The sequence below is a fragment of the Beta vulgaris genome, chromosome 1, assembly GCF_026745355.1.
Source record: "Beta vulgaris subsp. vulgaris cultivar EL10 chromosome 1, EL10.2, whole genome shotgun sequence".
Taxonomy (NCBI): Eukaryota; Viridiplantae; Streptophyta; class Magnoliopsida; order Caryophyllales; family Amaranthaceae; genus Beta; species Beta vulgaris.
Genome location: NC_079202.1, coordinates 28,497,183 through 28,510,011, shown reverse-complemented (window position 1 = coordinate 28,510,011; position 12,829 = coordinate 28,497,183). Strand labels below are relative to the sequence as shown.

The window sequence follows — 12,829 nt, the reverse complement described above, 5'->3', positions numbered from 1 at the left end:
TTTATTGTATTTGAATAATTAATTGGGGGTAAATGTAAATTTTGTTTCTTAAGCATCCCACATAAATTAAGAAATTGATACAGTTTATTAGTTTCACCATATGGTTATTACTATAAATCTAATTGAGTAAACTTTAGCCCACGGGTAAGTTTTATGTCACTAGATTCATATTTTACATGATTTACATTGGTAAAACATGATTAGTGTTAAAGGTCTCAAATTTATTAATAAGCATGATTATTTCTAACTGTAATTTATTTTTGCAGTAGTTTTACATGGGAATATTTTTGATATCAAATGTGACATTCCTGAATTAAAGGGTGATAAGGTGTGGAATGAGAGAGTGCTACTGCAGTTGGGATGGATGGATGTTGACTATGCTATTAGGAAAGACGAACCGCTTGGCATTACAGAGACTAGCACTCCAGGTGTAGTTGATCTTTGTGAAAAGTGGGAGAGGTCTAATCGCCTCTCTGTTATGTTCATAAAGACTAAGATCAATGCTAGTATTCGTGGTAACTTCCAAGTCCTTAAGTTGAGCTACAATATGGTTTCAGTTTAATTAAAGATTCTGAATTATTGGTTATGGTATTTTGTGTGATGGTTTATATCGTCTTGAATTGCAAAATAATATAACTAATAGTTCCTTGCATGTTAATACTGGTTTGAAGTGTTGTATTGTGAATGAAGAATCCATTATGTTGAGGCACCGGAGATTTGGACATATCTCCATTGAAAGAGTCAAGAGATTGGTAAAGGAAGGAGTACTTGATGCTCTAGACTTTGTTGATTTTGAGACTTGTGTTGGTTGTATTAAGGGAAAGCAAACTAACAAATCTAAAAAAGGTGCTAAGAGGAGCTCCGACCTATTAGAGACCATACGTACGGATATTTGTTGTCCGGATATGAACGCTAAAGATCTGAAATACTTCATCACCTTTATTGATGATTATTCACGATATATGTATCTCTACTTACTTCGTTCCAAATACGAAGCTTGAGATGCCTTTAAATTGTTCAGGGCTGAAGTAGAGAAACAATGTGGTAAGGACATTAATATCGTGAGATCAGATAAAGGTGGAGAGTACTATGGTAAATACACCGAGAATGGACAAGCATTAGGACCATTTGCAAAATTTCTTCAAGAAAATGGGATTGTTGCCCAATACACTATGTCTGGTTCTCCAGACCAAAATGGTGTAGCAGAAAGAAGAAATAGGACCCTAATGGACATGGTGAGAAGTATGCAGAGTAACACTAAACTTCCATCATTTTTGTGGATTGAAACTGTTAAGATGGCAGCGTATATATTAAACCAGGTTCCTCCAAGGCAGTCCCAAAGACGCCTTTTGAGTTATTCAAAGGATGGAAACCAAGTTTGCGTCATATGCGCATTTGGGGATGTCCTTCAGAAGTAAGAGTTTACAACCCATATGAAAAGAAGCTTGACCCGATAACTATTAGTGGGTATTTCATTGGATATCCCGAGAAATCTAAGGGTTATAGATTATAGTGTCCGTCTCACAGCACCAGATGTGTGGAATCAAGAAATGTTAATTTATTGAAAATGACTTAGTTAATGGGAGTGATCAAATTCGGGACATTGTTTCTGAACAGGATCACGACAAAGTTTCACCCCTTGACTTGAGTGATATTTTAAGTGATAGGCTGGTTGTTGTTCACGCTCCTCAAGATAAACTAGGCGTTAGACAACCAGTGACAGAAATTCCACAAAATGTTGATGATAATCTAATAGATCATAATGAGAATGAGGAACATTTCGATGATCAACAGATTGATCAAGTTCCTTTAAGGAGATCTGTTAGAATGAGGAAATCAACCATTTTTGATGAGTATGAGGTGTATTTGCAAGAATCGGATTGTAATGATGAAGCTGACAATGATCCAATTACGTTTTCACAAGCCACAAGTTCAAGAGATTCTGAATTATGGATGAATGCCATGAAAGATGAGATAAACTTTATGGCATCAAATAGAGTTTGGGATCGCGTCAAGTTGCCTGATGGTGTTAAAGCCATTGGATGTAGATAGGTCTTTAAGACAAAGAAAGACTCAGCAGACAATATCGAGAAACATAAGGCTAGACTCGTCGCTAAAGGGTTTACTCAAAGGGAAGGAATCGACTACACGGAGACCTTTTCTCCTATATCAAAGAAAGATTCCCTTCGAGTTACCCTTCGAGTTATTATGGCATTAGTAGCTCATTTTGACTATAAGATACATCAAATGGACGTGAAAACGGCATTTCTCAATGGTGATTTAGAAGAAGAAGTTTACATGAAACAACCTGAAGGATTCTTCTCTAAAAAGGGTGAGCAGTTGGTTTGTAAACTAAATAAATCCATATACGGATTGAAACAGGCTTCTCGCCAATGGTATATGAAGTTTCATCAAGTTATAACTTCATTCAGTTTTGAAGAAAACATCATGGATCAATGTATATACCATAAGGTCAGTGGGAGTAAGATTTGTTTCCTTGTGTTATATGTGGATGATATTTTGCTAGCAACCAATGATAAAGGGTTGTTATATGAAGTGAAACAATTTCTTTCAAGTAACTTTGATATGAAAGATATGGGTGAGGCATCTTATGTCATTGTCATTAAGATCCATAGAGATAGATCCCGAGGCATTTTGGATTTGTCTCAAGAGACCTATATCAACAAGGTACTTGTAACACCCCCAAAATCCATACACGTCTAAAGCTACGTCGCATCGACTTTGGGAGTGTTACCGCCGCGATGGAACGCAAGGCATAATTAGAAATACGGTAACTCAAATTCATTGTCTCAAAACCAAATTGCAGCGGAATAGAAAATGTAAATACAACTCGGGAATCATAGAGCCCCTCTTTATCAAACTCAAACTATGTAATATGTTCTATAAAATTCATTAATGATCAAACCAAAAGTTAACTTCAAACTACAGTCTAGCCCCCATATGCTTGATGTCATGCAGCAGCACCAGCTCACCTAGTCTGCTCCCCATTGAAGTATCAATAGTTCATCACAGGACAACAAACACATAATAACACACAGGGTCAGCTATGCTGAGTACGTAATGAACCATGAAACTATATGAACATAAATGATGCATACATTACAACTGTTATATGAACCTACGTTATCTCACATCCTTTAATCTTTCATTATTTGGCATCGAACGGGCACCGTCATCTTACTAGAATCATACGGGCTACTGAATCCTTAATAGACAACTTGGTCTATTAGATGAAATGAAATACGGTTTTGTTCCGTCTCACACCCATCACCTTAGTATGCATACCCCCAAGATCGAACGGAACCTTCCGCCTACTTGAGTTATCAAAATATAAGGACACTACTGTCGTCACAGTAGGCCTGCGTAGGAGTGTAGGACAAGTCCTACACTCCCCCCATTGTTCTATACTTGTAGGGAGTCCAACTACAAGTATCGCCATAATCTTCTTTTATTACCAATCATTCTTTTATAACTTTAAGGAGTCATTTACATACTCTCTTAATTACCAAACTCAATCTTATCCCTAGTAACACTCTTGTTACTCTATAGATCAGATTAATAATGCTGATGTTACACTACGATAGAACTTCGCATTTCAATGCAACATATTTCAATGCATCATATTGATTTCACGTTATAAACGTCTAACCAAACAATCACAATCAAATGTTCCCTATCATGGTACTAGGTTCCAATAACATGAACTGCAACCTAAACATGATACTAAGCTTTGAAAGTAAACTGGTACGCGTACGTACCTTGTAACGGAGAATTTTCGCTGACTTAATAGAACGAACCGCTTATGAAATTGGGACCTAAATCGTTAAAACAAAGCTTTAGTGTTACGTCCTTGATAACACTAACAACTACTACGTACTAAGACCATAACGATCTATCGATTCGAATTACGCAATAGTTAAAACCTTATTCTAGAACTTTCGTTATAATTCTAATCTAGTGAATTTAACGTCTTTTAGAAGTCAGAATTAGTGAATAACTAAATTATTTAGTAACATTAGTCCACTATTTTACCAATCCAAAATGTCATAAGTCCAGCCTGTCTTATGTCCAAAAGTCAAGTCATATGTCCAAGGTAAGTCATATGTCCAAAGTAAGTCATATGTCCAAGAGTAAGTTCCATGTCCAAAAGGTAAGTTCCATGTCCAAAGTCAGATTTCATGAAACAGATTACTCATGAAACATAATAACTGTAACTAATAATAAGACACAATTTTCCTACTTCCAACTTATTCCAATTACAAACCTAACCAGAATTTATACTAAAAACAGAACAATAACTTAACTAGTTAACAATCTAATAAATTACTAAACACTCTAATTATTAATTATAATTTACAAACCTTTCTTAACTACGAAAACAGTAAATATAAGAATAGTTAATAAACTGACATACTAAGTTAAGTACAAAATTATACCACTGACTTTCGCCGGCACAAAATTCCGGCGACGGAACTCCGGTGGCCTTCGCTCGCCACACAGCCCCACTCGAGCCCTCTTCGGTTCGCTGGCGCGCACAGCAGCGACGCACCCTTCGCTCGCTCTCGACCTACGCACAACAACACACGCACGACTCCCTCGAACACCGCACAACTCTTCGCATCACTTCGGCTTTGTCGCGCGGCTACACTCGCACGACACCCTCGAACGTCCTTCGCACAACCCTCGCACAACCCTCGAACTCTTCGCGCAACACTCGCACGAACCACGACACTCTTCGCACAAAAACTCTCGAACTCACACACACGGCTACGCACACAGCCCTCGAACCACTCGCCCAAGACCTCGACGGAACTCCGGTCTCGCACCACTACCACTCACGCACAAAACGCGACGGGAGGGAGGAGGCGAGAGGAATAGCAGCGAGAGATTGAGAGAGAATTCGAGAGAGAAAAAATCTGAGAGAGAGATTGGCTGAAAAATTCGAGAGAGAGAAGACAAGGGAAGATCGGCCAAGGAGAAGAGAAGAAGAAAATGTCGGCTGAGGAGAGGGAGAAAGAAGGGTTTAGGGTTTTTTGAAATTCCCTCTCCTTTTCTTTTTATACTCCCTTCAAAAGGTAGTAACCCTAGGTCGATTAGGTTACTCTTTTAAAATCCGAAATTCCTAACAAATTCTATTACTAATAATTTATTCCTATTAATTTGTAAATAAATTAAAATACCTTTTTATTAATTCTTTTATATTTTCTTAATTAGTACGAAATTAGTATAAAAATACGGAGTATTACAGGCTTCCCCCTTAAAAGAAGTTTCGTCCCGAAACTTTGAGGTAGCCCGTCTTAACGACGATCTTTTGCACTTCTAAGTCCCAAATTTCACAAGCGTTTTCTAACGTTCACACAATAGATAAGCATTTTCACACATAACTAGCATATAACTAACTAATCAACATAATTAACATACTTTAGGGTGAAAGCGCGAAATTCTATCGCATTCTTCCCCCCTTAAAAGAAAAGTTACGTCCCCGTAACTCACGTACCTCTTGGAAAAGCTCAGGGTACTTCAGACGCATTGCATCTTCGGCTTCCCATGTGGCTTCCTCGGTAGTTTGATTTCTCCACAACACTCTTGACAATTCTGACGTCCTTATTCCTCGTACTTCGCACTTTGCGGTCTAGGATCTGGACAGGTTTCTCCTCATAGGACAAAGTTTCGTCTATTCTACGTTTTCAGGTTCAAGGACATGTGACGCATCAGGTACGTATCTCCGGAGTTGGGTACGTGAAACACGTTATGGACCCTTTCTAAGTCGTTGGGTAAATCCAGGCGATAAGCAACTTTCCCTACCCTCGCCAGTATCTCATAGGGTCCTATGAACTTAGGGCTTAGCTTCCCCTTTTTCCCGAATCGCATCACTCCTTTCATTGGGGACACCTTAAGCAACACTTTTTCCCCAACTTCGAAATTTTCGTCCCTTCGCTTCTGGTCCGCATAGGATTTTTGCCTGTCCTGTGCAGTCTTAATCTTTTCTTGAATGACTCGCACTTGATCCATCGTCTCTTGAATCATATCAGGTCCTAACACTACAGTCTCACTGATGTCGTTCCAACACAAAGGGCTACGACACTTTCTCCCGTACAACGCTTCAAATGGTGCCATCTTAATACTAGCATGGTAGCTGTTGTTGTATGAGAATTCTATGAGGTCCAAATGGTCTTCCCATGACCCTTGGTATTCTAAAGCACATGCTCGCAACATGTCCTCTAAGGTCTGAATAGTTCGTTCTGTTTGACCATCGGTAGCTGGGTGAAAGGCTGTACTCATTAATAGCTCACTACCAAATGCTTCCTGGACCTTTTTCCAGAAATTCGACAGGAATCGAGAGTCTCGATCTGATACTATACTTGTGGGTACTCCATGCAATCGAATGACATTTTTCACATAAGCCTTGGCTAAGGCTTCCATACTCCACGTATCTTTCATAGGTATGAACCTTGCTGTCTTGGTTAGTCTATCCACTATCACCCAAATGGTATTATTGCCTCCCCGACTCCTAGGTAAGGCGACAACGAAGTCCATGGATATCGAGTCCCATTTCCATGTCGGAATGTCTAAGGGTTGAATCTTTCCCTGAGGTCTCTTGTGTTCACTTTTGACTTTCTGGCATGTTAAGCATTTGGAAACAAACTCAGCTACTGCTCTCTTCATACCAGGCCACCAAAACATCTTCTTGAGGTCCTTATACAACTTATCTCCCCCTGGGTGGACAGAATACGTCGTGTTATGACCCTCGCTCATTATCTTTTGTTTCAGCTCTTCACACTTTTGTGGCACGCACCACCTACCCTTATATCGTATGCTTCCATCCTCATGGATCGCAAACCCCTCTGCTTTGCCCTCCTTAAGCTTTGCCTTGACTCGCTCAAGTTTCACATCCCCAGGTTGACTCTCCCTTATTTCTTCTAGGAAGTTAGGTTCGATGGTTAGGGCACTCAGCAATCTTTCTACCTCCCCTTCATGAACAACTTCTATCTGAAGTCTAGAGAATTCCTCACAAAGTTTGTCGGCAACGACTAATGTATTCAGGCTATGGCTAGACTTGCGACTTAACGCATCAGCAACAACGTTGGCTTTACCCTCATGGTATTGGATGTCTAAGTCATAGTCCTTGATGAGCTCTAACCATCTGCGCTGCCTCATGTTGAGGTCTTTCTGGGTGAAGATATATTTAAGGCTTTTGTGATCGGTGAAGATACGGCAGGTTACCCATAGAGGTAGTGTCTCCAGATTTTGAGTGCAAATACTATGGCGGCCATTCTAGGTCATGTGTTGGGTAATTGACTTCATATGGCTTCAACTGTCGGGACGCATAAGCTATAACTTTCCCGTTTTGCATCAGAACACAACCCAACCCATTTTTGGATGCATCACTATACACATCATATCCTTCGTTCCCATTAGGCAAGGTTAGGACAGGGGCTGAGGTTAACCTCTCTTGAGTGTTTGGAAGGCCTTCTCACTGTCCTCATTCCAGGTAAACCTACAATCCTTCTTCATCAGGTTTGTCATAGGTTTTGCTATTTTGGAGAAGTCTTTCACAAATCTCCTATAGTAACCGGCTAAACCCAAGAAACTTCGTATATCCGTGACATTCTTTGGAGTAGGCCATTCACTCACGGCTTTGATTTTCGCAGGATCGACTGATACACCCTCCTTAGAGATAAAATGACCCAAAAATGACACTCTTTCCAACCAAAATTCACATTTCGAAAACTTTGCATATAGTTGGTTGTCCCTAAGTGTCTGCAAAATGACCCTCAAATGATCCTCATGTTCCTCCTTGTTCTTAGAATAGATCAGGATATCGTCTATGAATACTACGACGAATTTGTCTAGGTAGGGTCGGAAAATTCTATTCATAAGGTCCATGAAAACTGCATTTGTTAACCCAAAAGGCATAACCGTAAACTCATAGTGGCCATATCTGGTTCGAAAGGCAGTCTTAGGATATCATGATCAACAATCCTCAACTGATGGTAACCAGACCTTAAGTCAATTTTGGAGAACATCCCCGCACCCTGAAGTTGGTCGAACAAATCATCAATCCTAGGTAATGGATACTTGTTTTTCACGGTGACATTGTTCAACTCCCGGTAGTCTATACATAACCTCAAGCTACCATCCTTCTTTTTCACAAATAAGACGGGTGCTCCCCATGGCGACATGCTAGGTCTAATATCCCTTTGTCTAGAAGTTCCTCTAAGGTTCTTTAACTCATTCATTTCTGCCGGAGCCATCCGATACGGGGCTTTCGAAATGGGTCCAGTCCCAGGTACTAGGTCAACGGTGAACTCTACATCTCTCCTTGGAGGCATACCAGGTATTTCCTCAGGAAAGACATCCTGGAATTCCGGACTATGGGCACATCTTCAGGCCTTAACGGATCATCCTCCACTCTTCTCACTGAACACATAAATAGGGGCCAACCCTTGTCTACGTAGTTCTTAAGTTGTAACGCATTGATAACTTTAATTCCTGGTTCTCGAGGTATCCTCCTATATGACACTCTTTTCCCCAAGGGTCCTTTAGTTCCACTTTTTGCGCATCGCAATCTATCTTAGCCTGTACTTCCCAAGCCAATCCATCCCCAGAATGATATCTAGGTTTGATAAGTTAAACTCTATCAGATCAGAGGGAAAGTATCCCTCACCTATCTTTAATGGCACTTTTAGGAATCTTTTAGAACAATTAACAGTCTCCCCAGATGGAATGACTATAGGCATAGAAATCGACTCAGACTCGACCAATGTTAAATTTCTAACAGTTGCATGGGCAATAAATGACAAGGATGCTCCAGAATCAAATAAAACTTTAACAGGAGTGGAGTTGATAGAAAATGTACCCGTGACAACGTCTCTACGAGCCTCTTCTTCACTAGCCGTCATCATGTACAGCTTCCCTTTGCCCTTATCTTGGGAACTAGTTGCATTGTTAACATTAGAGACTTGGTTGCTGGTATTGGCAGCGGGCTTGGAATAGTTAGAATTCCCATTGTAATTACCTCCCCCGTTACCATTCCCGTTACCATTTCCGTTTCGGGGCTTATCCCCATAGTTCCCCTTCCTTTGGCCATTGGGGTTTAGCTTGTTTTTCGAATAGCATTCATAGGCTCTATGCCCCATCTTCCCACATTCCCGGCATTCAACCTTGTTACCCTCACAATCCTTACCAGGGTGGTTGTTCGGGCACTTTCTACACCGATATACACGCTCAGGTCTGCGGTTATTGGTGTTATTGCTGCGGTTGTTGTTGTTGTTGTTGTTGTTGTTGTTGTTGTTGTTGTTGTTGTTGTTGGGATTATGGTTATTATTGGGTCCCTTACCAAAATTTCTCTGAGGGTTTTGATTATTCTGGTTCCCGTTGTGCTTTTTCTCAAACTTTTGACCCTCAGGGTTTGGGTTATCCTTACGTTTCTCGCCCAGCTTACCCCCTTCCTCCCTTTTCCTGATAGCATAAAGGTGGGCAGCTTTGCCAAACACATGGTCCAGAGAGGTGAATGTATCTCCCCCCAGTCTACCCTGCAGGTCAAGGGTAAGTCCCAATTCAAAACGTGAGGCTTTAGCCTCCTCAGTAGGGGCAATCTCTGGGGCAAACCTCATCAGTTCAATAAATTTTCGGTAATATTCCTCTACCGACATGGTCCCTTGTTCCAGCATCATGAACTCTTGGGCTTTTTTTCTTAAGATACGGAGGGTAGTACTTGTCTCTTAGGGCCTTTTTAAAAGTTTCCCACCCGAAACCCGGTTGGCTTGAAGGTTGTCCTTAGCCTGGGTCCACCAGAAATGGGCATCCCCCTGCAGATAGTAACTAGCTAAGGGCACTGTTTTCTCGTCAGGACAGGTTAGGGTGAAGAAAAGCTTATCAAATTCCCCAACCCAGTTTTCCAACTCTTCAGGTCCCCCTTTTCCATTTAGTATAGGTGGGTTCCTACGGGCCACTTTTTCAGATAGGTCACATCCCGGCTGTGACCTTGGGCTAAGTTGGCTGTAATCTGTACTAGGTCACGTATCGATTGCTCGATGTTAAGAGAGGTGTCAGGGGCGCCTCCCGATCGAACCATTCTGCGCTGAAATTAACATAGTAGCTATTTCAGTGACTTACACATAATTTTTGTTTTAACTTATTCAACGAATACACATTTAACATGTAAGCATATATTGTGAACACCTTTAAGTCTGTACTGACTTGCATTACAATCATCCAAAATAAGATGCCATAATTAACAATAGAAGATAATACTATGCACTATTATTAAAATGGGAATGTAATATTGTAAAGAAATACTATATATATATATATAATCAAATAATGTTACTCCCTAATCGGCATGCAAGCCTTATTATCCCTAACATAACAAATGAACAAAAACGATCAAAATAAAACAAAAATCCTAATCCTACATATATGTTCAAAAGAACTATGGGCCAAGACGGTGAGCTTCATCCTCTGATCCAGAATCCTCCATCCCTCCATCAAGGTCAATCTCATCTGCCTCAGGCTCGCCGTCCTCAAAGAATATATCCTCTAGTATGGGTCCTAGGTCTTCCTCGGGATCTTCTTCCTCGATGGGATCCTCCTCCTCAATGGGATCCTCCTCCTCAATGGGATCCTCCTCCTCAATGGGATCCTCCGCCTCAATGGGATCCTCCGCCTCAATGGGATCCTCTTCCTGAACAGGATTCTCATCCTCAACAGGGTCTTCATTCTCAGCAGGGTCCTCCTCCTCAACTGGTATATCCTCTAGTGGAGGTGGCTCATCATCATCATCCTCCCCATGTAACCCTGGTACAACCTGGACCCCACCCAACACTATAATGAAGGTCCTATTGTTCCTTTCATCATCAGAGACGTAAGTGACTGTCCTAAGATTCTGAAAGTCATCGGCACTAACTCATCCTCAAATGGCTGGTATCTTGGCCTCTTTGCCACAGGTGCTGATGGCGGTTCAGGTATGACCCCTGGGTTCTCAGAATTCCCATCTATGGCCCTATTGCTCGAACTTTCCCTTTCAGATGAAGTAGAAGGGTTTTGACCCCTGGTCTACGAACCCTCCACTCATTCTCGCAGTATTTAAGGTCAGTGAGGAAGTGCTTTTCGGAAGGCAGGTTCTGAATCCGTAGGTATGCTTATTCCTATTGAAATACCCTTCTGGAGTCCACATATCCCCATACCTACGATGAACAAATCTATATGGCTCTATATCTGGAACATAACGAAGCATGAAGTGTATCCTAGAGCCCTCAGATCGTAACCACTGTTCCCCTTGATAATTCTGTAATCCATAGCAGACTTCATTTTAAAGAACCACATATCCCAGTCTTCCCCTACTTGTTTCATCAAAAAGTCCCTACAGCCTATGTCGTGAACCATCTGTGAAAGTAAAAACAAAATAGAATAGTCTAAGTTTTTGTAAAGAGGTAAATGCTCATTTTAACTTTGAAATCCACAAGTGAAATCAAGCTCATTCGATCAATAAAATAGTTTTTATACTTAAATAAGTTTTGAGTCTAATCAATTTAGACCTATCTTTGTACACTCTCTTAATCTAGTCACATTTGAAGATTTCAAGAATCTTTCACCATTTCAATTACACAGAGAGCACATACAAGTTCGAGATACAAACAAAGTGCAATGATAACATGCCTATGACTTAATGCACATGACATGATCTATATGCTCCTAGCCCATACTACCCGTTTTGAAATCGTTTCGAAAACGTCTTTGAAAATAGGAGCTTCTGGCTCTGAATCCAGTTTTGTAACACCCCCAAAATCCATACACGTCTAAAGCTACGTCGCATCGACTTTGGGAGTGTTACCGCCGCGATGGAACGCAAGGCATAATTAGAAATACGGTAACTCAAATTCATTGTCTCAAAACCAAATTGCAGCGGAATAGAAAATGTAAATACAACTCGGGAATCATAGTAGACCCCTCTTTATCAAACTCAAACTATGTAATAATGTTCTATAAAATTCATTAATGATCAAACCAAAAGTTAACTTCAAACTACAGTCTAGCCCCCATATGCTTGATGTCATGCAGCAGCACCAGCTCACCTAGTCTGCTCCCCATTGAAGTATCAATAGTTCATCACAGGACAACAAACACATAATAACACACAGGGTCAGCTATGCTGAGTACGTAATGAACCATGAAACTATATGAACATAAATGATGCATACATTACAACTGTTACATGAACCTACGTTATCTCACATCCTTTAATCTTTCATTATTTGGCATCGAACGGGCACCGTCATCTTACTAGAATCATACGGGCTACTGAATCCTTAATAGAGACTTGGTCTATTAGATGAAAGTAAATACGGTTTTGTTCCGTCTCACACCCATCACCTTAGTATGCATACCCCAAGATCGAACGGAACCTTCCGCCTACTTGAGTTATCAAAATATAAGGACACTACTGTCGTCACAGTAGGCCTGCGTAGGAGTGTAGGACAAGTCCTACACTCCCCCCATTGTTCTATACTTGTAGGGAGTCCAACTACAAGTATCGCCATAATCTTCTTTTATTACCAATCATTCTTTTATAACTTTAAGGAGTCATTTACATACTCTCTTAATTACCAAACTCAATCTTATCCCTAGTAACACTCTTGTTACTCTATAGATCAGATAATAATGCTGATGTTACACTACGATAGAACTTCGCATTTCAATGCAACATATTTCAATGCATCATATTGATTTCACGTTATAAACGTCTAACCAAACAATCACAATCAAATGTTCCCTATCATGGTACTAGGTTCCAATAACATGAACT

The 12,829-nt window shown here is 40.5% G+C and overlaps 1 protein-coding gene across 5 annotated transcripts; it reads right to left on the bottom strand.

Moving 5' to 3' along the window:
* Nucleotides 1-2,896: 2,896 nt before the first annotated feature.
* Nucleotides 2,897-9,702, bottom strand: LOC130590488 (uncharacterized). 5 transcript variants are annotated; one of them, XR_008968400.1, is made up of 3 exons: nt 4,458-4,635; nt 3,780-3,836; nt 2,897-2,998 (listed from the first exon to the last, which is right to left on the bottom strand). XR_008968400.1 is itself a non-coding variant. In XM_057392942.1 (3 exons), the coding sequence occupies exons 1-2, from the start codon at nt 9,696-9,698 to the stop codon at nt 3,805-3,807; spliced, it is 849 nt and encodes a 282-aa protein (XP_057248925.1). In that variant the 5' UTR covers nt 9,699-9,702; the 3' UTR covers nt 2,897-2,998; nt 3,780-3,804. The 5 variants fall into 5 exon arrangements, 3 of the variants coding, with proteins under 3 accessions (XP_057248925.1, XP_057248932.1, XP_057248928.1); XM_057392942.1 differs by lacking the exon at nt 4,458-4,635 and adding an exon at nt 8,882-9,702; XR_008968401.1 differs by lacking the exon at nt 3,780-3,836 and having other exon boundaries at nt 2,903-2,998.
* Nucleotides 9,703-12,829: the final 3,127 nt, after the last annotated feature.